Raw genomic sequence first — 25,795 nt, forward strand, 5'->3', positions numbered from 1 at the left:
CCGGGGGAGCGGGCACACGGGGAGGGCAGCGGGCAAAGCCGCCGGGGCCGCGGGCAGGGGCCAGTAGCGCGCGGCCGGGGCGCGGGAGGGCTGGCGGAGTTGGTTCCGCAGCCCCCGGGCCCGGCCCGGCCCCTCCCAGGAGCTCGGGCCGCTGTGATCCCTGCCTGGGTGGCGGCGAGACCCCGGCCAGCAGTCCCCGCAGCCCAGCCCCGCTTCTTTCAACAGCCCCTGATGGTAATTACAGTAATCGAAGCTGCCATATATCTTTAAGCAATTATGACACACAAAGAGCCCCGCGGGACCCCCTGTCGGGGCATGTTCACAACGGCTTCGCGGGCCAGCCCCGCTCCCCGCGCCCGGCTCCTGGGACCCAGCTCCGGCGCGGCCCGGCCAGGCCTGCCTGGGGCGGGGGCAGCAGGGACCTCCCGTCCTCCCCCAGCCGCCCTCTCGCAGCCTCGTCCTGCCCAAAAATACACACACACACATATATACACATACACAAATGCATATATATATATATACACATATCCACACACATATATATATATATTTTTATATATATACACAAGGATACACATGCATATATATATATACACATGCACATACACATACACGCACGCATGTATCTATATCACTATCCGTGTATGGCTAGGGCCGGAGCTGGGGGGTCTGGAGCCTGGCTCGCGGAGCCGGGCTGCGGCGCGCAGGCCGGGGCTCCGGCTCGGCACGAGCCGCGCAGAAAAGCGGGAGGGATCCGAGGAGCCGGGCCCTTGGGAAGACGAGACTGGCTGGATCCGGGCGCGATGGGGGAGGGCAGGGGGCAAAGGAGCCCCAAATGCCGAGGGCAGAGCTGCAGGAGAGGAGCCAGCCTGGGGAATAAAAAGGGCAGGTGTCAGCCCCGAGTGCGGCGGGTTGCTTTGCCCGGCTCTGGCCCGCGAGGCCCCGGTGCACGGAGCCTGGAGGGGGCCAAGGAGAGAGAGAGGAAAGAAGAGATAAACTCGGCCCTGCCAGAAACGCAGGAGCGGGGCGGCGGCGGGAGCCGGGAGCGGAGCCGCCCCCCCCGCGTGCGGGAAGTGCCGCAGGGAGGCTGCGGGGGGCGCGTCCCCCGCCGCATTGTGCACTACCCGCATTCCCATGCTACTCTTTTTGCCGGGTCACTGGTGACCCAACAGGCAGGTGGCGAGGAGGGCTCGTCATCACGCGGGCCCCGCGCCGGGCCCAGCCCGACCTGCCGGCCCGGGCCCAGCCCGCGCTCGGGGGGCCGGTGGGGCGCGGGGGTCCCCTGGCGCGGGGTACTCCTCGCCTCCAAGTTTCCCCTCCCCCTCCTCCCTCCCGGCCCTGCCCTAATCCCCGTCCCCTCGCCGCGCTGTGTATAGCAGCTGTCGAGTCTCATTTAGGGGAGTAGCTGGCAGCCCGGGCTGATTGGAGGCAGTCAAACGGGTCTCAATGGGGGAAATCATTAAGTTAACACTTTATCTAATGTCCCCATTGTCTGGCCGGAGGCGCTGTTTCACAGCCGCGGGCAGACATGTCTCAAAGCAGCCCGGCCTCCGAAACTCTCCAGGGGCCGCGGAGGAGGCTCCAGCCCAGCCCCCCTCCCCATGGGCTCCTTGCGAACAAAGGTCGTGGCTGCCAACCGGCTCGAGCCCGGGCCCGAGGGTTTAGCTGGACTGGCTGCGGGAGGGGAGAAGGGGGGCCTGGCTGGCAAAGCAGGCATGGGGTCGGGGTGAGCTGCGGGGCATGCACCTCGGGGCTCCCTCCACCGCGGGAGGCTGCAGGGTGCGGCAGGGGGAGCCCTGTGCGGACAGTCCCCCTCGCTGGGACAGGGGGCCCAGCCCCTGCTGTAACCCCAGCCTCTGCCCCTGCCCCCGCCCAGCTCCTGCTGCGGCTGCAGGCGGGGGAGCGGGCTGTGCAGAGGGAGTCAAGGCGCCACTGGCGAGGGGCGGTGCGGGCCGCAAGCCCTGCTCAGGGTCCCTGGCGAGCCCTGCTCAGCGCCGCTCCCTGTGCCCACCTGCCCACAGGTCGCATCCTCGACATCCCCTGCAAAGTGTGTGGGGACCGCAGCTCTGGGAAGCACTATGGCGTCTATGCCTGTGATGGCTGCTCTGGCTTCTTCAAGCGGAGCATCCGCAGGAACAGGACCTACGTCTGCAAGTCAGGAAACCAGGTACTGGTACCCCCGGGCTGTAGGGACCAGGACTGGCATCTCCCCTGCCTGGGCATTCCACCCCCCCACACACACACCAGGACAGCGGCCAGCAGGGCGTGAGCTGAACCTTGTTGGGCCCCCATGGGATCCCCCCTGCCCTGGGAACACTGGCAGCTCCTGGCACTGCTCCCAAGACCCGAGGTCAAACCTCAGTCTCCAGGACATGGATGGCCTGGCCCGGGCACAGCCACTCCACTGGCCCTAACCCTATCTGACCAGCCCCACCCCAGGCAGTGCAGCCACATGCGGTGGTTGGAGGGGCCCAGGAGAGGATGAGGGGCAGGATGGGACAAAGCTGCCCCCCCAACCCCCAGCTCCCCGCTGCCTTCTCTCTGCACCTTTCCCCTAACCCCAGCCAGCTACATGTCCCCTTCCAGCCCTGTGCCCCTCTGTGTCTGCGAGACAGGTTGGCAGAGGAAGGGACTAGCCTTGGGCATGGGGCTAAGGCTGGGGCACAGGCAGAGCTGGGCTTTAAGAATAAGGTGAGGGCAGGGCTGGGTGTCCTCTGGCTGGTAGCTGTCTCCTGCTCAACACCACTTCCCCAGGGCTTGCCTGCCCAGGCCACGTGTGGATCCCACTCCAGATTTCCCTGGTCCAGCTAAGCCCAGATCTGGAGCCAGGTGCCCAGGGGGTCTGGGGCACTCCCAAGGGATAAGAACATAGGAATTGCCAATGTCAGACCATAGGTCCTTCTTGCTCCACCTCCTGTCACACAGTGACAGAGTGGAGGCTAAAAGGGGGAGTGAACTGAGTCTGACCAGGGTTTCCTCCCTCCTCACTGTTCCTTCCTGCCTTGCAGCCTCCAGAAGTTTAAGGTCTAGTTATGATTCAGTGGCTGTGTCCCTAATAGCTCCTGATGCCCCTTTCCTCCAAGAATGTGCCCAAGCCCTTTTTCAAATGTGGCTAACCTGTCAGCTTCCCCACTTCTGGGTGGCCAGGAGTTCTGTCTGCACTGCAGCGCCATGCTGAGTGAACAGGAACCTCCTTGTGTTACATTTAAGCTGCCTGCCTACTCCTTTCATTTCATGACTCCCAGCTCTTGAACTGTGAGAGAGAGCACATCAAAAATCCCTGTGTCCTTTCTCTGCACTGTTTAGTATGTTGAGGACCCTGTCATGTCCCACCATCAAGCATCTATCTCGCTTCCAAACTGAACAGGCCTAGCATCTGTAGTGTAGCATCTCCACCTAGGGAACCGCTCCAGATCACTGATCGTCTTTGTTGCCCTCTTCTGGACCCAGGGCAGGGTGTAGTCTGCATGGTGGGGCAGGCATTGGGTTGTCCCAGTCCCCCCTTCTCATGGCAGGGCTGTGCTGTGCTTGTTGCAGGGGGGCTGCCCAGTGGACAAGACGCACCGGAACCAATGCCGGGCCTGCCGGCTGAAGAAGTGCCTGGAAGTCAACATGAACAAAGATGGTAGTTGAACCCTTTGGCCTGCCTGGGCGAATGAAGCCTAGATCTGGGCACTCACTCCCCCGGGCTCTGGGAGATGAGAGGGTCAAGGGCAAAGGCAGGGGTTGCATGGTGTGCGAGGCAGGCACAGGCTCGTATAATGCCAGCTCCATCCCATCCCAGGTCCCATGTGTCCTGGAAGCCTTTTAGATCTACCACTTAGGAATCTTCCCCGGGGGCCCAGGTAGGTCACAGCCTTGAGTGATCGCTCTCCCCCCCAGCTCAGGCTTGACTCCTGTCAAGGCAGAAGGCTTTGCTGGATCTGAGACACTGCCTGGCAAGGGCAGAGCCAGGACCTTGCCAAGTATGAACACCTGGGCTTTGGCAGATCTGCCCTGCAGCCTGCTGTGACACACCCACCACCCACCCACCTGTGAGCAGGGCAGGGGAAAGTGATGATAACTCTAAATCTCCTGCTGGCACTTACGTAACTAGTAACAGAGAGGGGCTGGAGAAATGGCTATGCATGTCCAGGCACACCAGATCATGCTTTGAATGGGTCTGGGTAAAAAAATCTGCCCTGGGAGATAAATGCTGTGCATGCTAGAAGGCATTGGATATGCAGGATCCACTACTTCAGCACAGCTCAGTAGGTGACTGTGCCTTAGGAGCCCTGGTGAAGCCAACAGGAGCCTTTCTGAATCACTTGATTTCCTAACTGAGCCTTTTTTCCTCCCCTTCCCCCCCACCTCCAGCTGTTCAGCATGAAAGGGGCCCACGGACATCCACAATAAGGAAGCAAGTCGCTCTGTATTTCAGAGGACACAAGGAAGAGAATGGAGCTACCCCACACTTTCCCTCTGCTGCTTTACCCGCCCCTGCCTTCTTCACTGCTGTCACCCAGCTGGAACCCCACAATCTAGAGCTGGCTGCTGTGTCCACTACTCCAGAAAGGCAGACCTTAGTGGGACTTGCACAGCCAACTCCAAAGGTCAGCTCTCTCCTGCTGAAGTATCTCGCACTTTGCAGGCTAGATGAACACTTGGATGAGATGGGTTAACCAGGAATGGCCCTGCCTTGGGCAGCAGATTGGATTAGATAACTTCTTGAAGTCCCTTTTCCATCCTTGTCTTTCTATGTTTCTACTCAGCAGAGCACTGGCAAAAAGATGTTACATTTAAGGGAAAATACTGAGAAACAAAATCAAGGTGGGGAGAACCTCAGCTTAGAGTTGGGTTCATTAAGAGGGGTGAGAAATTCCCTTGGTTTTCCCAAGAATTGTGTTGGAATCAGAACTGCCAGATGGGACCCTCAATATTCATAAGATCATTTTGACATGGAGGGTAAAATATGAGTTTCTTGCTTTATGCCGTTAAACACACTCACATGCACTTTAAATAGTTTTACATATGCATATGTGTTACATAGAAACGCACACATGTGCAGTGGAACAATGCATAAGTACTGCCACCTACAGACTACACATCAGCCGACTTGTTTCAGCCTTACTAGATGCTAGACTAGGAGAATTGTTGACTTTCCGTTCAATAAAAGTTCCACCTCTGTAACAGTTAGTCCCTAATCCATTGTCAGGTCCCAAACAAATCACTGCAGTCTATCCAGATGGCTGTGTTCACAAATGTGATTAATCTTCCTGTTTATTTCTTGGCTTTGAAATGATATAAACAGAGTATCAGTAACCTGAAAACTGAGGAGCTATCTGAGAGTTGTTCATAAGAACCAAAATACATCCATATTGCTTTATCAAAATATATATAGGCACATTTGCACAGATAACCATCTAAATTATTGTAAATCAAACTGGTTTATAAAGCCTGAATCAGTTTTTGAATTGGGGGCTCCTAACATATACAGTATTTCCCTGCTCTTATAGCAGAATTTGAAAACTTCTGCAGGTAGGGGATCAAGCTATATATCATCAGACTTTTTTATTAACTGTTACAGGTATGGTCTGCCTTTACTTTTAATGTAGTGCAATCCTACATCATTTATCCACATGAACAGCAATCACGTAACATGCTTTAGAGAGGGGGCACTGAAACCAATGGAAGATTTTTTTTTTTGGCTGAAGGATGGGATTGCTGGAATTATATACTGTACAGGAGAATAATTGCTGAAGTGCAGGTGGGTGTATGTGTGAAAAATGTGATGTTTTCTCTTCATCTTATCATATTGACTTATTTTATTTCTTCTAACAGTATCCACATGAAGTCAATGGTACACCTATGTATCTCTATGAAGTGGCTACTGAATCTGTTTGTGAATCCGCAGCCAGACTTCTCTTTATGAGCATCAAATGGGCCAAAAGCGTTCCAGCCTTTTCCACTTTGTCATTACAAGATCAGGTAAGGATTACACAATAAGGAATTACCCTTAGCTTAGTATTTAAGAGGGGTTCAGTCTTTAAAATTCGGATCTGCATCTGGATTTTCACCATTCCAGAGCTCTAAATGCTTTTGTTCTGGCTAGTAACAAAGATATATTATTTTAACAGAAATTTTAATGTGACTGAAATAGCTATTTTATAGAGCAGATGAAACTCAAAAAGGGAACAAATGATGATATAAGATCATTTTTCTTAAGAGGCAGCACACTCCAGAGGGCAGGGCACAAGGCAGGAAAACAAGAGACTTAAGGTGAAATCCCAGCCCCACTGAAATCAGTGTTAACAAAGTCAGTCTGACTTCATGGATCCATGATTTTACTTCTGGGTTCTTCCACAGCTCTACTGCTATGTAAGCTTTGGTGAATCACTTAGCTTCTCTGTGTTTCAGCCTCCCCTTCTGTAAAATGGGGGTAATGTTATTTATTCTGTATTTTAAAATCTGTTGGTGCTTATGGATGAAAAGTACTTTATGAGTTAGATATTATACTTCTTAATTCTAGTAGTATACATTTGTCAGTTGATTTTGCAATCATTCTATGTTGGTGGAGTTACTTCACATTCATGCCAGTGTGATGATGAGAGCAGAATTTGGCTTGCCCTTTTTTGTTAATTAAAATCTTCCTTAATTTGTCTTGTTTTCCTCTGTGACAACTTGCCTTTGCCTCAAGTAAATTGTGTGCGAACCAAGTCATTTCTTAATGACTTGATTTTTGATGAGGACATGATGCATTGTGTATACTGTATTAATTCTGAAAAGTAATCAGGCAATAATAAAAGAAAAAAATCAATACAAAACTCCAATCACAAAATATTCTTAATATTTTCATGTTATTTAGTTTAATTACGTAATATGATTACTGGGAAGAAAAACACTGTATTTTAAATAGCACATATAATGATATTAATTGACTCTTCTAAGAGTCACCAAATAGAATACACTAATGTATCATAGACCAAACATTGTAAGCCTTATTGGACAAAACAAGTGCACATTCGGAGCTAAAAAAGATCTTTTTAGAAGGGCTATGGTGTTGTCTTCCTAAAACAGAAAGGCATTTATTTAGATAAATTGAAATATCCCTTTGCCAGGGCTAGTCCCAGATTTTGAGGGTACTTTTGCAGAATTAAATAGGCAGGGCCTCATTCATTTTCCCTCTAAGCATTGTCACTGGTGAATCAGATTTGTACATTCAGGGCCACTGGCTGAGATGCTGCAGTGAGGGCATAAGCCAAAGACTTAACAGTGAAAAGGAAACTGTATTTATGAAGACAATGGCCCAGATTCTTCCACTGCTGAATGCAAGCCACCACCATTGGCTTAATTACAGTTGTTCCTGTGTGGCTGGATCTGACTATCACAGAGTTCAAAGGAAGTACAATTAGGCCTGGACCACATGTATAATGGGCTTTGCTCTGAATATCACAGCCACTTCAATAAGAAAGCTCTCTCATAACGCAAACTGTGGCCCAGTTCAGCCCTGGATCATTACTATTAATGGCAGTCCACCTGGGCCAGGACTTAATTTAGTTTGATTTATAAAAATTCCCCCAGAGGCCATGCCTGTTAGAGGAGTGAGGTGGGGTAGTGGAAGAATTTCTGAGAATACAGACCATTCTATACCACTCAACATTCCTCAGAAAGATAGGACAATTACCTGTCACAGACATCAGAATATCCTGTCATCTTAAGAGAACCAGCTACATATTTTATTTTACAAATACTGCATATAAAGAAGTTGTAATAGCCATTGAGTCTCTTTTAAAGTGGAAGCCTTTCATCTTTTCCATTATTCTGTACATTTTCTAGAAATGGGTGAGTTGAAAAAGTTTCAAGGATCTTTTTAGATATGCCCATCAGTAACAGGAGGTCATCCTTTCAGACCAGCTGCAGGACACACAACTCTGGAAATGCATACACTCCAGAGTCCATAATCTGAGATTAGTACTCTGGCTCAAATAATCAAGACTTCTCAAATTTAAGACATTTTCAGTTCTGGGATTTTGTTTGAATTTCTTTCTACCTTGGTTCCTCTATCACACTCAGGAGAATTTCAAAGATCTGATTTTTAAATCCTTTTTTCCCATAATTAATCAGAGAGTTGATTCTTGTAATTGAACAACTATTCAATTTAATTTGACAGTGGTATGGATATTGATGTCTGAATTTCCCTTGTATATCTCTGATGTCTGCCTGAACAGAGTCCGAAATCATTTCCTAGGATCTGTTTTTGTTTAGAAATCATCTAGAAAAATTAAAATATTGTGAATCTATAACTATATGTCACAGTTCTATCTTGAAAAGTGTGAAAACCTGCCTGTTGACAATATGCCCATCACTAACAAAAGGTCATCCTTTCAGACCAGCTGTAGGACACACAACTCTGGAGATGCATATGCTTCAGAGTCCATGTTCTGAGTATAGTACTCTGGGTCAAATAATAATTTGTCATTAAATGATTTTCTTCGGGAGCTGCATATAAGCTGCCTGCAAGCTACATGCAGCTCAGAAGCCAGTTTGGTCACAGCTGTTCAAGACCATTGCCTATTCTGGAGCAAAGTAGAAATAATGGTCAAATCTCAAAAAACCCAGAGATTTTTTTTAATTACTTTGAGAAACAAGGGTCATTTATAAATTAAGCATGAATTTATCAAACTGGTGCTTTTAAAGCTTTATGCATAGGAATTTGAAGAAACTCAGCTATCAGAGAATAAAGCCCTTTAACTTTCTGAAGTCTTCAGGCTTCAGGTGGGAAAGAAAATACGAAATTGATATCTTCCAGGAAACACAGTTCATTCTCGTTGTATCTGCATGACTGAGTGACAAAAAGATTTTTTAAAGGAAATAAGTGGATCTGAATTGATTTCTTCATACAACACAGAAACCTGCATATCTAAAAGAGATATCAGTTCTTTATAAAGCAAAGATTATCTGGAGGAGGATATAGCTTATAGTCTCCAGTGTTCGGAAATAATTAGGAGTTCATTCTGTTCTACTCAAAGCAGACCTGAGAAGGATACTGCACTTCACATTTTTTCAACTGTAGCATAATATGCTGTGCAGTCTTTGTTACTGTAAAAGCCAATGTAATTATTTAAACATTGATTATGTATAAATAGTTATGATTACTTACTTTGCAGTCACTATCTCGATGTTGTATTAAATCTCTGCAACACATTTTAGATAGTATGAAATGACTGTGATGGTAAGTATTTTGACTTAACGAAGCTCTATCCCTCAATCTAATGAACCCTGTGCAGTTTGAAATACTAAGTATTAAACATTAGGCATATAATAAGGAAATTACATTTTTGCATGATATTGATACTAGTGATATATACTGCTTACACATTCGAATCTAAGAAAATGGAAATTCAATTAAAATTTTGTCTACCTTTTTTCTATGTTAAAGAAACATTGCCAGAATTGGTAGGCCTGATAGGTGACTTTCCCTTTCCCCTAATAAACTATATAGTTGAGATATCTGAGTTTATAAACAAAATCTTTGGCTAACGTGCAAAATTTATTAGGCTGAGGTTAATCAGATAGTTAGGAATCCCTCCACCTCTTCCACCAGTTTCAAAGCACTGGAATGGCCACTTTTGCAACCCCTTACAGAAGTCTTAGCATGGCAGTAGCATCATCAAGTCCTAACCTTTGCCTCCTTTTCCTAAAAGGGCAAAGCAGCGTCCAAACAGTGCTTCCTGAGCTTCCTGCCTTGCTCCCAAAATCACTTCCACTTTATCTTGGAGTACAAAGAAGTATGGTGATCCTACCGTGTGCTCTCTGTGGCATGTCCCCCAGCTCAGATCATGGAACTAATGAAGTTTTGGCAAAGGAAGTGGGCTAGGCCAAAAGTCCATAAATGCAAAATTATACTGTGCTGTTTTTACTAGTCTAAGCCATAACAAAGCTGAATTCTCTTCTCCTGTACACCAGTGCATCTCCAGTGAAATCAACTGGATTGTCTTAGTGCAAAAGAAGAGTCAAGCATAGCACAGTGGTTGCCATTCAGCCTCCCTGTGAAAAAAAATCTACGTCACTGAATGAGTTAGCAAACCATGCCACAAACTGCACTGATCAGATCTAAATCTTGGTACCCCAGACTTCTTGGTTGCTTGGGTTTGGAATTGTTTGGTCCATTATGCAGAGAGAAGGACAAGCCAAAATGCTTGGGTCTGGATTCAAACAGGCGAGGGAAGTTTGTAGCTAAGGGTCTCACTCTGAAGGGAAAAAAAAATCAGCGACCAGTTTGCAAGGATTATCTTAAGCAAAAGTAGGAAAACAAGTCAAATTGAAAATATGCAAGTATCTACGTGTACTATCTAAGAATGACAGATGTGTTCAGCCAAGAATGGGTTAAAGGTAAAAAAGCTATTTCTGGTGATCGTAAAGTAGTGCTTTGAAGGAACTCTATAGCAAATGAGGTCACCATTGATTTGATAAATCATATATTTGTAACGTAAAACATTCTAACGTAGAAGAAACATCACCAAAAGAACTGTTCAGGTTCTATTCCCCCCTCTACATGTATACTTGTTAACACTGAGGGTTTTAGTGGCAACCATTAATCCTTCCAGATCATGGTGCATGCATGAGAGGTCACTCAGACCTTCAACACATATGACTAGGGGGGAGTGGAGGCTACCCAGATCTTTCATCTCCCCTTTATGCCACTGAGACCAAATCCAAAGGCCAGACTGAGTCCAGTTGTTTGGTGCCTCCATGGCTGTGGTTGTATAAGCATCCAGGAATCAAACCCAGGTGTCCTGTATGGCAGACAACTATTCTACCACTGAACCCCAGGGGACTCCAACACTGAGGTGCACATAAAGAAAAGAGACCTTTCACTGTAGAAGCCTACTCAAGAAAAATATGCAAGGCCTTTGTGGCAGGATCTGTCTCTGTTTCTGTTTGTACAGCACCTAACACCATGGAGATTCTCTCCACCCACAGCCTAAAACAAGTCATTAGTCCCAGTAATATATCTACAATGCATATGGTTAGGCATAGATACCTTATCAAAAAGATGAAAGAAAAGCTAAAGTACTCAGAGGGAAAAATACCATGACAGGCATTTAAAGTAGTTTTTAAAATAACAGAAATTTACATAGTGAAATTGTTTATAAATCTATAAATTATACACCATGTTATATTGTACATCTATTGTATGACAGCTGATGCTTTTGGAAGATGCTTGGAGAGAACTGTTTGTTCTAGGAATAGCACAATGGGCCATTCCAGTTGATGCTAACACTCTACTGGCTGTATCTGGTAAGAATTGCACAATTTAATGACTTTGTTATAGAAATTACCATAAAAATACATTACTGAAAAAAGAACAACATGTAAAGAATAACAAATTTGTACTGAACAATAGAGCATACCTGTCATTTATAAATCTATATTTAAATGCAAATAATGTTGTTTTGTTGTATTCATGACTGCTTGCATTGTCATTTAAATGCAAATTACTGTGTTTGTTATCATTCAAGAGAAGATTTTATATTAACTTTCATACAATATAGTCAGTTTACATGGCATCAGATATCTAAGAGTGACAATTGAATAGATATTGATACAGAGGATTTTGTCAGAAATCAATATAAAATACTGCAAATGCCTTAATATTAGAGTATTTATTTCACATGTTTTTATTGTAGGCATGAATGGTGACAATACAGACTCTCAGAAGCTGAATAAAATTATTTCAGAAATACAGGCTTTACAGGAGGTTGTGGCTAGATTTAGACAACTTCGGCTAGATGCTACCGAATTTGCCTGTCTCAAATGCATTGTCACTTTTAAAGCTGGTAAGCAGAAATATCCCCTTGCTTTTTCACTCTGGTTACTATTGGTTAGCTACTTAAAACAACATTTTGTAGCAGAGATCCAGTTACATCGGTTTACAGTGTTCTGCTGCTCAGTACTGATAGGCAGTGTTTCATGTAAGCATTAAAAACATTGTACAAATCATAGTGCATTCTTAGATACATTTAATTAACACTAATGTAAATGTTTTTGACCAACTGAAGAGTCAAACTGACTGGTTACGGATCTGCTTTCCAGTACCTACACACAGTGGTTCTGAACTCAGAAGTTTTCGAAATGCTGCCGCCATTGCAGCCCTTCAAGATGAAGCTCAGCTCACTCTGAACAGTTACATCCATACCAGGTGACTGCTTTTTTTTTTCAATATGCTTTTAAAATGCTGTAGATGCCCTCCATGAAGGCAGTGGCACATTTCCATTAATTTAATGGGGCCAAAATTTCACTCACCAGGTCAATGATGACTGTACGTCTGTGGTAGAATCTAGATTCTGCAAATGGAATAAGGGATATGGAGTGTATTCAGATAAATGGGAAAATGGAGTTTTTTCCATCTGGGATTTTTCACAGCATTAAATAACAAAAACAATAAAAGCAATAACACATATAACAATAACAGCACTTTTCTTCCAAGAATTTAAAACTTTTTACTGTTTTGTTATACCCATTTTGAGGTGGGGAAACTGAAGCACAGAGAAGTCAAATCACTCATCCAAGACCCTAGAATGAACCCATTCCAGAGGTGGGAACAGAAAAACTGAGATCTTGTGACTCTTAGTTAGGGCCATAGCAACAAAAATTATGAGAGTTAAAACATATAAAGAAGATTTTCACTTCAGTCTAGTCCTGTGTAACATAATCAGATGCAGAAAACAACCATAAGAAAGTGCAACTGTCACCTTTTAAAATTAACAAGAATAAAACTGGGAAGGCACTATGCAGTCTACAAACCACTCTACTATTCGTCTTACTATATAAGCCATCTTTTTAATATTACCACTGCTTAGAATAACTTCCCAACTTGGGCCACAAGTCTAAGAGTGTGGCCCAAGCCGTTCATTTGGCAACTAGGGCACTGTGGGGAGAGATGCATAGGGGGAAAAAGTGCAAAGGGAGAAAGGGTGCGTCTTCTAGCTCATTCTTTGCAACTCTTCCAGATATTTGAGGGGCTGCAGTGATAAGTTCTGAATGGTCTTGCCCTTACTTAAGTTGGCCTTGAAAATGAGGCAATTTAGAGATGGAGGGAGTAGGTAGAAAGGAAAGGAACTAATGAAGTTTTGGCAAAGGAAGTGGGCTAGGCCAAAAGTCCATAAATGCAAAATTATACTGTGCTGTTTTTACTAGTCTAAGCCATAACAAAGCTGAATTCTCTTCTCCTGTACACCAGTGCATCTCCAGTGAAATCAACTGGATTGTCTTAGTGCAAAAGAAGAGTCAAGCATAGCACAGTGGTGTACAGGAAGGGGTGTAACTTCTCTGTGGTACATTGCAGCTTTCCTGTTCCCTTTGCAGTTCACTACCCTTGTCCCCATCTAAATTTATGTAATGCCTAATGCAGTGGTTCCCAACCTTGGGTCGTGACCCAATGAGGGTTGCAGAGGCAATTTCAGTGGCACCGCACACCAAGAACAAGCTGCACCGCATGGTGGGAGCTCCGAAGCCCCTGCCCCCAGGCTCCACTCCCACCACCAGGTTGCAGCAAAAAAGGGTTAGGAACCATGGTCTAATCATATCAAACTGCTTCTTCCAGGCCTGGATCCACAGTAGTGTGGCTGCACCCTCCCCTTTTGGATTGGACTGCACCACAGGAGCCTCTGGGGACTTTTTTAAGATCCTAAAGGAGCTGCAAATCCCCCCTCCCCTCCTCTTCTCTATCTCCCCCACCTGGTGCTGTTGCTTTCTTTGCTGTCCTGGGGGTGGGAGAAGCACCAAGGGCTGTTCCTTCTCCCCCAGCCTGGCCACATGCAGGCTGGGCTCAGTTGGGGATGGTGACAATGGCAGTGCGGATGGGCAGGGGGAATCCCCTGCCCTGCAGCTGCTTTCAGGAGATGGGGCAGGGAGGAGGGAACTACTCTTCTGTCATGCTGTGGCTGCTATCCCTATCTCCAGATGAAGGGAGGGGTTGAGAGGAGGGAAGGAGAGTGAGGATTTTCACCTGCTTTAGGGACTTGAAGAAGGAGGCTTTTAAAGGGGTCTTTTTGCATCGGGGGGGGGGCAAAAAAGGCTGGCAGTGAGGGGTGTAACCACCCCTGCAGTGCAGGTTGCTGTTCCTGCACCCCTCTTTGAGGTAAATCCTGGATCCACTGTTGGCATCTTCCTCTACTATTGTTCTAAGAATGGGCAACACTCAAATTTACTCTTTTGAACAAGGGCTTTTCCTCACCTTCCACTGGACCCCTTCACTCTTCTGGGACAATGGAGCTCTCTTGTGAAAAAAACATAAAGCTCTTCTGTGCAAGAAATAGCTTTCTCAGGAGACAGTCAAAGACTGTTGAATGAATTTCCTCAGAAATGACCACAAACCTCACCATCTTCTGCTCCAAGCGCCGGGCCCTTCCTTTGACTTTGCCCTAAATATGAACATACAACAGTGTCCGTTTACGTGTTTATCTGTGTGTACATCTAAAACAAAACACTCCACTAGACACATTTCTGTCTCTGGTGACAGAAGGAGAGAACAAATATATGACTAACTAAGAAATGGTGGCATTAAGCATTATATAGGAACAGAATAAAATAAAGGATATGATTTAATGATCAGTGAGTTACATGTGTGAATTCAAATGGCAACACATCCCTAAGGAAATCCTAAAAATTAAACACAGCTATCACCTACGCTTAAATTCAATTATTTTCCAAACCCAAGAACATTTTTAATTGCTTTATATCTATAAGAAAAATGATGCTCACTGTCTTTGAAGTCCACTTGTTTAGATGAAAGAAAGTAACCTACACTGTGGAAGTTAACAAACACACAGCAGCCTGTTGCAGCAGTACATACTGAAAGGGCCAAAGTGGTATCTTTGTAGCCTGTGGAAGAATCTCCACATTAATATTATGCTATGGGATTCAGGCTTAAATGAGCACTCAGAGGGAGAAGCCAAAGATGTTACGCTCCACGTTCCACGGGAACAGATTTTCCGCTGGTGAATGCATGGGAAATCCTCTTATTTACACTAGTTGTACACTGGTATAGTTCCACATGCTTCAGTGTTGGAGGAGAATTAGGTTCCAAAAATCCTGGACATAAGCTTGGGACTTACTGACTGAGTGACACAAAAACTATGCTGCAGCCCACATTGATTTCAATGGGATCAGGATTTAATTCTCATGAACAGAGATGGCTTGATTCTGCTCTCGCTCTCATTTTACACTTGTGTCAATCTTTTGATTTCATGTTGGTGAAATCATTTGATTTCAGGGCAACTGCTCCAGGTTTAAATGGCTGCAGTAGGAATGTTCTCATACTAGACCCAATTCCTTTTTCACTTACACTATGTAAGTTAGGAGTAATTGCTCTGAATTTAGCAGAGTTATGTTGGTGTTAAACCAGCATGAGTAAGATCCAAATGTGCCTCATATTGTTTTACTTTTTAAAAACTGGAAGGGATCTGTGACTGAAGAGAATGTAGAACTGCATTTTATACATGCAGATTTTCTGAGGGCAGGGGAGGCAATTTAGCTACTTAATCAGAGTTTTACTATTTTAAATGTAAACTGCTAATATTTACACAGTATTTATATAGCACCCAGAAGCATGCAAAATAATTCATATAACATGCTGGGTAAATTTAATTTTTAATATTATCAACACAGTTTACTTATGATTCTCATGTGAATTGCACCTAATTCATGATTATTGTCTGAGATGCCGGGACAAAATTTTGTCTCTGTAGGAGTTATCCTTCTGAGGGAACTAAACAAAATATCTAGATAACAAATATTGGCTCAAATCCTGCTAAACTCACACAGGAGCATTCCCACTAAAGTCAACATTTCAGCTCATGTAAGAAAAGGATAAAACTAGTGGAGAGTAGATTTAGGTTAGAAATTAGGAAGAATTTTTTTGCAGTAAGGGTGGCCAGAATCTGGAATGGCCTTTCAAGAGAGGTGGTGCTGTCACCTAACTTGGAGGTCTTCAAGAGGAGGCTTGATAGTCATCTGGCTGGGTCATCTGACCTCGGTCCTCTTTCCTGCCAAGGGCAGGGGGTCAGATATGATGATTCATTGTGGTCCCTTCTGACTCTATAATCTATGAACCTATGAGTAAGGACTCATATAATATAAAGGTTCATCCCACAAGTAACATCCAATCAAACAATTTGCTGAATCGGGTATTTGCTATTCTATGAGGTAAGCTAATTTGACTTTTAGAGAAATGTGGAAAACCTCAGTAAGATTCCCTATGTTTTTGTATTCTAGGTATCCCACACAACCCTGCCGTTTTGGAAAACTCTTATTGCTGTTGCCGGCTTTACGTTCAATAAGCCCATCTACAATAGAAGAAGTGTTTTTCAAAAAGACCATTGGGAATGTGCCAATTACAAGACTGCTTTCAGATATGTACAAATCCAGTGACATATAAATTACCTTAAGAATAAACAATCAGGATGGACAGTTTGAGAAGAACTTTTATTCATGAAGAATAAGCCTCAACTAACACACTCTACAGGAAGCATAAGCCTGGGAATGGTTAGCCTTTAAACTCACTGACAAAGGAAAAGTATCCCAGTAGATATGATTCTTCTGCCTTGAACAGAGTGCTTTAGATCATGGAGAGAATGCTTTTCCACACAGATGGACTGCAATGGATGGAATTTGGCTGCTTCTCCTGTTACTACAGGGTGGTAGCAATTCATTTGTCAGTCACAGTTAACAAAGACTATGCTATTCTCTCCTTTAGCCGGCAGATTAAGATAAAATGTGAAAGAAGGTACTTTATATTTCTTTCAATATTTGGAATTGTGTAACCAAACTTTGCTCCTATTTGTTATGCGACATGAGGTGGCCTTCAGAACTGTTTTAAGAGTAGCTTATGTTGGTGAATATGTTCTTAATATTATAGGAAACATTTAAAATCAGGTTACCAAAACATTGCTTCTGTTGTAATACATCATAAAGTGGCCTTCAGAACTGATTTTAAAGTAGCTTATGATGGCAATTATGTTTGGGAACCAATAGGCCAGGCCTTCCTGTAAAATGAACTGGTGAACTTTGATGAGAACCTCACCAGAATTTTGGTTGGGTTAACATCTAAAAGACAAAAGAGCTTTACACACACATGCACGCACGCACGCACGCACGCACATCCATCCCTAAAAACAAAATAAAAGACAAGTCTGATAAGACTAAAACAGCAAAACCAAATAAAATGGAGACGATTGATTTAAGCATGCAGATCGCTGTCCCATTGACATAGTGCTGAAACCAAAGGCAATGGTGGCCAAACTATTTGTCAGTGAGATGTGCAGAAAGGTGAAATAACTCACAAAAATAATGGGGAAAAAAAGCTTACTTTAGAAGAAATAAAATGGCTGATTGGTACAATGCTAACAGTCTTTGAGACTCTCCAATGCCTTTTTTTTTAGAAAACTCCAGGTTCTAACGAAAGCCTTGATCATCTACACACGTTATAAGCTGCTTATTTGATATGAGACAATACATATGAAAAAGTAGGAAAAATCACTTAAAAGATAGCTGCTGTACTTTACAAATTTTGATTTGTTGTTAGAAACTAGCACTGAGAAAAATCAGCACTTGGACTATCATAGAATGAGTAAAACTTTTCTTGTACAAAGTGGATTAACTGATTTGTGAAGTTAAAAAGTTGTACTCATTGTATTTACAAAGAATAAAAATATATTGGATTTAAATTAGCCTTTCTTTGTTTTTTTTTTAACTTGTTTCACTCCACCCCTGTTTTAATTTCCTCTAGGTAGCATTATACTCTCCTAAACAGAGAGCAGACATATTCTTCAAATAGATGTCTACTTGCCACCGGCCTTTTTACATCTTCCTCTGAAGCATCTAGTACAACTCCTTTTGGAAACAAAATAAAAGGTTAGGTGGATCACAGATCTATTCTATCATGGCAGTTCCTATGCTATTGCACATTGCTGATAGCTAAACAACTATGCAGCTAACAAGAGGCTCTTGAGGCAAAAATCAATTAAGACAGTTTTACTTAGGTGTGCAATTCTGTATTCAATCCATAAAAAGAGGGAATCAGCTCCCAGATGGAGAGAAAAAGTTAGGAGGTCAACAAAAAGCAGGGAAGAAATTGAAGGACAAGGATTGCTGAGTGGTGACTCAAGAACATACAGTGAAAATACTATATGGAGGTACCAGAATGCAACAGTATGTTGCTACTTATAAATGTCAAGAAATAAAGATGAAAAATGAAATCCTGGCTCCACTGAATTCAGTGGTAAAACTGACTTTAGTGAAGCCAAGATTTCACCCCATATGTTTTCCAGTTGTTCAGATCTGTGAAGACTTTCGCATGTCACACATTCCAAGGTGGCCAAAAAAAGCAAACAGGGTTGCTCTTTCAGCATCTGAGGAATTGCCTTCTTGTATGTGTGGCTATGGAGTGAGTGGAAGCATCCTTCTGAAAGCGAGGCAGATCCTGGAATCATGTTCCCCCTAAATCCTCTCTAAGCAGTATTCCCACAGCACATGTAAGGACTTGTGTTTTCTGCTCTCTCTGCACCTGGGAGGAGCAGAGGGAACATGACGTGGCAGAGAGCCACAATTTATTTCAAGTGCTAAGAAGGGACTGCATGAAGCTCTGGCTAGTATGTATGTATCTAATTTAACTGCCTGTAAAATCACCTTGTTTTAAGATTCAAGGTATGTAGTTTTTCATCTTTTTAATGCCAATTTAAATAGACAGCTGTGTTAAATACAAGAAACCAAAAATCAGCATAATTATAGCAAAAAGCAGCAATAATATAATTCTGCAACCACATTCATTAGACCTTGTTGTATGTATCTTAAGATGGTCAGACTCTTGGATCTAGGGGTGTACGACTAACTACATTTGGCTGAAAAATAAATTTGCTGAAAAATATATTTAAAAATCCATTTCTGTACAAACAATTCATCGTGTTTAGGCTTGTTTTAAAAAAAGCAAAATGTTAGATTCACAAGAGGACCTAGGTACCATTCATAAAACCAGTGAAGAGGACAACATGATGGTGGAGTCCCTTTTAGCCTATAGTAGCTCTAACACTATAGTGCTAATAACCTTGCTCTTGCTGTATATGCTAGTCGTTAAGATACACAACAAGGACAGGCATCTACACCAGGAAGGTAGGTTCAAAATCCCTCTGTTGGATTCAGAGCAGGAATCTGAAGTAAGTTCATGTTTCAGGAGAACTCCCTGCCACCAGCACTGGATATTCTGGAGTACGTGTCTCGGGCTCCACTGTTGAAGCTGTTTTGTTGTGCATACATGGTTAACATGTTGACTGAGAGAGCAAATGCCACTATAACCTGGTAGTTCAGGCACTCCCTTGAGATATGAGTAGACCTGAGTTCAAATCTCTGCTAAGAATCATGCACTGAGTGGATTTCAACCTTTGCCTCCCACACCGCAAGCAAGTGTTAAAGACCACTCCTCTTGTCCTTGCTGGTTCTGAATGGTGTCTAAAGTCTCATGTGAGCCTTTCAAAACTAAGCAGTTCAAACTTTTGGGCAATATGGAAACAAACTGTTTCTATGTTTAAAGCTTTCTTCTTTATGCCATCAAAACTACTAGCTATATTATTCTCCAATTTACTAAGAATTGATGAACCTGAAACTGCCTTGCAGCAAATAAATTATTCACAAAAGCAAACTGTCCAATGATCATTTTTACATCTATTTTGCCATAGCTAAAAAAGGCATTCAAGGGCAGTCTCGCTGCCAAATTAATAGGTGTTTGTCCATAACTGCATGAAACTGGGTGCATTGCTCTGGGAATGTCATACTCTGACTGAGAAGAACATAGCTTGTAGGCAGAGAGGACCATGGGCAACTGGTGCCACCTTAGTTGGGGGGGGGGGGGCACGTGGCCCCCAGCAAGCAGTCAGCAACCAGCCAAGTGCCACCAATGATGCATTTGGAGTCATCATCCCCATAGCAGTAGGCCTACCCCAGCCTGAGGTGGAACCTGGACGCCCCAGGCAGTAGAATCAAGAACGAGCTATATAAAGACAGAACTCCCTTCCCACAGAAGATCATGTGTGTTAGGAGAAAGAGAAATAAGCTTAGTATCATTTCAGCAGGGTGGATGATGCTCTCTATTGGCAGAATTTCACTGGAAGGCCCTTCCCTAAATTATGGCTTTAGCAGGGCTGAAATATGACTAGATGTAGTAAAAAACAAAGTATGAGGAGCTGGCATGGTAAGTAAACCCTCATGCTTAGGAAGTAGCCACTTCCTCCAAGTCTGTTCCTCAGTGCACACATCTACACGTACAAATACTCTTGGATGGGTTTACTTCAAAGTAATTTACTGTGGAGTAAACTCACCATGGGCAGGCATCTACACATGCAGGGTTTTGGGAGCAGATTTGTTACTCTTGGCAACAATCAGCTCCTGCCCCCTGGGGGCCATCTTTAAAAGACAGCCCTACTCCCTGCTCCCTAGCCAACTGCCTTCCTGGCCTGGAGCAGCCTGCAGAGCACAGTGCCAGCACATGGTGGGTGTCACCAGTGCCTCTGCCCACTCTGGCATGGCTGCTCCACCCTCAGGCCCCAGGAGTGACATCCTCTGCCCTGGGCTCCTGCTCATCACCGTGCTCGCTGTGCTGCCTCGCCATGGTGACCACCACCTGGGCCAAGTCAGTCTTGGCCCTGGTGGCCCTGCTATGTGGCACAGCCACCTGGCCTGGCTTACCGCAGTGTCCCAGGCCTCCTCCCACCATGCGCCTGCTGCCTGGACCTCGTGGTGCTGCTCAGACCCTGGCAGGGATGCTGATGCCTCGCACCTGGATGCCACCATGGGGGCCATCCACATGCTCCTTAGCTTCCTACCCCACCACCTGTGGGCCTGTCCGGCCAGCCAGGACTGGTGGATGCGCATCATCCAGACCATCTAGGGCAAGAAGCAGTAGCTGGAGCCATTCCAGATGACCCAGGCCACCTTCCAGGAGCTCCTCAATCAGCTTCACTGCACCTAGAGCAGCAGACCACCACTGTGTAGTGGCTCCTCCCCATGGAGACCTGGTGGCCCATCGCTCTGCTCAAGCTGGCCACGCCTGCCAACCTGAGCTGTCAGCCAGCTCTTCAGCATGGGCAAGGTGACTGTCAGGGAGGCCATCCTGGAGGTATATGGTGCCCTCCAGGAGGTCCTGAGACACACCGTGCTCTGGATGCATACCCCCTGGAGATGGTGGCGGGGTCCATCCTCTGGGCTTCCCCCAGTGCATCAGGGCCCTGGATGAGACTGACATTCATGTCACCTACCGGTCCTGCAGTGACTGCCCCTACTACATTGACCACTGCGGCGCCTCCACCAATGTAAGAGGCAGCTCGGTGGGCAGTGCCCAAGATGCTTGTGTCTTCTGCAACTCTACCTTGCCAGCCCTGGTGGAGACCAGGTGCTTTGCACCCGGGGTGCCAGACTTCCAGCTGGGCAAGATGGCAGTCCTGCCTCTCCTCATCAGGACTCCACCGCCTCCCCTGGCTCATGCACCCCTACATCAGCCAGCTGGACCCTCACCAGGCACACTTTAACTGGTGCCTGGGCAGGACCTATGCCCTGGTGGAGTGTGCCTTCAGTTGCCTCAAGGGATGCTGGTGCACTCTCACCATCCAACTCAAAGTTGCTGAAGCCAACAACCCACAGGTCATCATTGCAACCAGAGAACTGCATAATATTTTTGAGGCCTGGGGGAAGCTGTTCTGTGAGGCCCAGGCGGAGAGGACTCAGCAAGCCGAGGATGCCTGACACTGGGAGTAGCAGCTGTGGTGGCAGCGACAGTGGCGGTCCCCACAGTGGGGCAGCACAGTGAGCAGGGTGGCAAGTAGGAGTCCAGGGCAGAGGACATCATTCTCGGGGCCTGGGGGTGGAGCAGCCATGGCACAGCAGGCAGAGGCTCTGGTGACAGCCACTGTATGCTCTGTGCTCCGAGCTGGGAAGGCAGGTAGTCAGGGAATAGGGATGGCTTTTAAAGATGGCCCCCCAGTCAGGGCCCCAGGTGAGTCACTCACCCACCAGTGGGGGCCAACCACCTCCTCTTGCACCCCCTGTTGTAGCCCACCTGGCCCCAAGCCCCAGCCCCACCATGCACTCCCAGCAGCACACTCACTGCAGACAGTTTTCAGAAAAGCGGTTTATTCCCCTCCACAAACACAGACCTCCCACTTCCACCTCCCTCCCCAACAGAACCTTTACCCACCCCACGCCAGACCCATCACCCTGCTCCACACAGAGCCCCTCCACCACCCACCACCAATAAAGCATCCTCATCTCTATGCAGACTATGTACAGTGTGTGCTGTATGTGCCCTCCTAGAATGGGGGGCAGTCAGGTGGGGGCACCTAGGGGGCGGAGCCCAGGGACAGGCGCCCAGCACCCTGGCCTCTGGCTGCACCCCTACGGGCGTGCATACTGCAGCAAGCCCAGGAGGCAGAGGGCTCACCTGTGGGTGATGGCAGGCACTGCCAGTGCAGCCAGCTGTTCCTCCAGCAGCCAGCAGGCCAAGCCAGCGTGGCCCACTTGCAGCGCTGGCCCCACTGCTGGCAGCTCCTGCTCCAGGGCCCTTGAAGCCAGGGTGAGTGGCGGGTCTGAGCTCAGGTAGAGGGGCTGGGTGGTGGAGGCCCCGGGGTAGGAGCAGCTGACTAGTGGAGGTGCTGCTGCACCTCAGCCCAGGCCCATGGGGATGGGGACTGCTGCTGGGGGGCAGGCAGCTACCAGCAGGCAGGCAGGGTAGGGCTAGGACCAGGGCAGCAGGTGGCATGAAGGCAACTGCCAGGCCAGGATGGTGTCCATCACCTGGCAGTCCTCCTCTGTAGCCTCCACTCAGGGGTGGAGTTGGGATATGGTATTCCCACCCTCCCCCCAAGGGTCTCTCCAGGGAGGCACCGTGGGGCCAGCTGTCCCCCCCACACTGGCTCTGTGCCCCAAGTGTGCCCCTACTGAGTGTGTCCCAGGCACACCACAAGGAGCTGTTTATGTGGACCAGGGGGTACCTGACCCACTGTGCCCTATTGCTGTTGATCACCGTGGTACTCCAGGTGCAGCTGCAAACCTGTCACAGGACCCTGAGCTTTGATGGTGTGGAGGCCAAGGCCGCCCTGCCCCATGACCTCACCACTGCCTGGACAACTACCTGCAGCTGTGCTCCATGCCTCTGCTCCCCACGGCCAAGGACAACATCACCACTGGCATCAACATTTTCCTCCACATGTGGGAGGGCCATGGCCAGACCTGCAGAGGCAGAAGCTGCTCAATAAGGTTTTGTGCTATCAGGGGGAACCCAGGACTAGGGGAAGGCAGCCAGGCCAGGCAGGGGCCAGGGCTGGAGCAGGAAGGGCCTCCTTCCCCTGCCCCCCCAGGGGCTTACCAGGTGGGTGTGGCAGGTGTGCTTGGCAGCCCAAGTAAGTCCTTGGCAGCAGTGAGGATGTGCAGCTCCTGGCTGTGTCCTGGGGCACAGGGCTGTGGCACCTGGCTACCCAGGCAGAGGCCTCCTCTGGGGCTGGAGCTGCCATAGCCAACTTGCTCTCCTGGACAGAGTTGCACCTGTGCAGCTGCTAGCCTGTGTTCCTGGGCAAGGCCAGGGAGCATGTCAGGATGGCCTCCTGGTGGCTTGGGGGGCCCTCTCCCTGTGACATCACCATAGATGCTAGGCTGTAGCAGAGACTAAGGGAGGCCACCTGTACTCAAGTACATGGCGTGGCTCAGGCCAGGGTCCTGGGGCATGAGGATGTCATCTAATTACTGCATAAAGGCTATGGACTTGAAGGCAGCCCCCAACTAGTAGTTGTGGTCAGTGATGGTGACCCACTGTGCCCACAAGGCATTGACCTTTATATGGCACTGGGTGCCAACAGGTCAGTCCTGTACTCTAGTATGCAGCTTGATATGCACATCTATGGAGGGCCTATGTTCAATCATCTGCTCTGTGTAAACTGGCCAAGGACCTTGGCCTCTTCCTAGGATCAGTTACAGTCCTGGGAGGTGGCATTTGGCATCAGGGAGAGTTTCAGCATGGCTCCCTGGGCCTCTATGCAAGTCCCAGCAATGGCAGGCCTAGGCAGGCATGTACAGGGCCCAGTGCAGCATCTGCTTGTGTAGATGACGACACTCTGCAAAGTGTACTGTATAGATGCATTCAATACAATACCTCTTTAAAGTGAGATTGATCACAGGCTCTTTTATATTGAAGTCACCCCACTAGCCAAAAAACACCATACCTGTATCCCACTTTCCTTAGACAAGTGGGACAGCCAACTTCAACAGACAATAGTAGTGGAGCAAGAGGGAGCAGAACCTCTAAAATATTGAGCTTTCTACCAACATTATGGGGTAAAGGAGAAAAGCTTACCCTTCAGACCACCATATGCAGCCAGGTCATGTTAATATTAGCTCCCCATTTGATATACAGGAAATAAGGTCTTGCTGGGAAGGTTTAACCAACTAGATCAGTGATTCTCAACCAAGGTATGTCAGCACCCTAGGGTGCCTTAAGAACCTTTCATGGGTGGTACACACTGCCATGTACTATGTGCAAATGATTCACAAGAAGAATCCATGGTATCAAAATGATTCTAACCTGTTGTGGTCTTGAATTCTTTGCAACAGAAGAGTTGCTTGTTTTATTACAGGAAAAAAAATAAAGCAAACAAAGTGAAAACTAAGGAGTGGCATTTTCTTGTGTCTGAAGAGGTTGAGAACCAACCTAGAAATACAGCCCTCATTCTATTCCACTGCAGCTCTCTCTAGCAAGGGTTGGCAATTTAAAAAAAAACACCAACCACCACAGGCCACAGATCCCCAGTCCTGCTGCAGATACCTGGCCCCTTACATGGCAGACATAACAGGGAGGGCTGTAGAGCAGATTTGTGGCACGCTGCAGCTTTGTGCTACCAGTTCTCCTCTTGCTGCCCTGGGCAGGGTTGGATCTTCCTTGGCTTGATCTGGGAGTTGGTAGCTGGCCCCAATCCAGATCATTACTAGAACCTCATGGCTGTTCTTCATCCCATCCAAGAAGATGGAGTTATTTACTGCAGTGTTTTTAAATTACATGCAAGTTCAGGAATCTTCGTTACTACAACATATTTCTAAGAATTACATCCGACTAGCATTAAAGTCAGGGAAGACCAGTTATCCAAGCTCTCCATAAGAAAATGATAAAATCATGATCTCCCCAGGCTTAAAGCCTATGCTTATTGCATTGTTAGCTTTTTGGACAGCAAATGTCATCCAGAACAAATGACAAAGTTGCCAAAGGGCTTTCCCAAAAGCCAGGAAAATAAGCCACTAGCACAAAACAACAGCCACCCCCTCAAAAAACCAAACCACACAACCCCCCTGCCCAGGGCTAATAAAAATCTAGAGATGTCAAAGTACTGCAGGTTTACACCTTGCACAATTTAAAGAAAAAAAAAAGGGGTGAACTGGTCTGCAGTTCAGCAAGTGCCATAAAAGTTCTGACAAGTTTCAAAATTCAAGTTTAAAATTTGTTAAGAACAACCCATCTCTTGCTTGCTTGCTTGCTATGGCAGAAATGCAAGCAAGCAAGCAAGCCAGCCAGCCTTACCAGCTCACTCCAATCAACTTGCAATCTCTCAAAAGGAAAAATTTAGATGAAAGCAAGAAGGTCTTTCTTCAATAGGAAAGATAGTACAAAGAGATAAAACTGGTTGGAGTTAAGTGTATGGGGGGGGGCAGGGAAGGAAGATTGTACATGCCTGAAAAAAAGAGCTGTAAAAAGCCATGTCACAGCTCCCTTCTTTTGTGTGTGTGTGTG

General features: G+C 46.4%; 1 protein-coding gene across 1 annotated transcript in view; it reads left to right on the top strand.

The window, feature by feature from the left end:
* Positions 1 to 17,702, top strand: part of NR2E1 (nuclear receptor subfamily 2 group E member 1) — a 29,203-nt gene extending 11,501 nt beyond the window's left edge. Inside the window, exons 2-9 of the mRNA XM_019538183.1 lie at positions 2,022 to 2,167; positions 3,538 to 3,625; positions 4,357 to 4,592; positions 5,821 to 5,967; positions 11,184 to 11,280; positions 11,670 to 11,819; positions 12,076 to 12,181; positions 16,258 to 17,702. Coding sequence (XP_019393728.1) covers positions 2,022 to 2,167; positions 3,538 to 3,625; positions 4,357 to 4,592; positions 5,821 to 5,967; positions 11,184 to 11,280; positions 11,670 to 11,819; positions 12,076 to 12,181; positions 16,258 to 16,420 — 1,133 coding nt within the window. The 3' untranslated portion in view covers positions 16,421 to 17,702. The remainder of the gene's footprint in view (positions 1 to 2,021; positions 2,168 to 3,537; positions 3,626 to 4,356; positions 4,593 to 5,820; positions 5,968 to 11,183; positions 11,281 to 11,669; positions 11,820 to 12,075; positions 12,182 to 16,257) is intronic.
* The last annotated feature ends 8,093 nt before the right edge of the window (positions 17,703 to 25,795 follow it).

This window comes from Crocodylus porosus, unplaced genomic scaffold (assembly GCF_001723895.1).
Source record: "Crocodylus porosus isolate Cpor-Errol unplaced genomic scaffold, CroPor_comp1, whole genome shotgun sequence".
Classification (NCBI taxonomy): Eukaryota; Metazoa; Chordata; order Crocodylia; family Crocodylidae; genus Crocodylus; species Crocodylus porosus.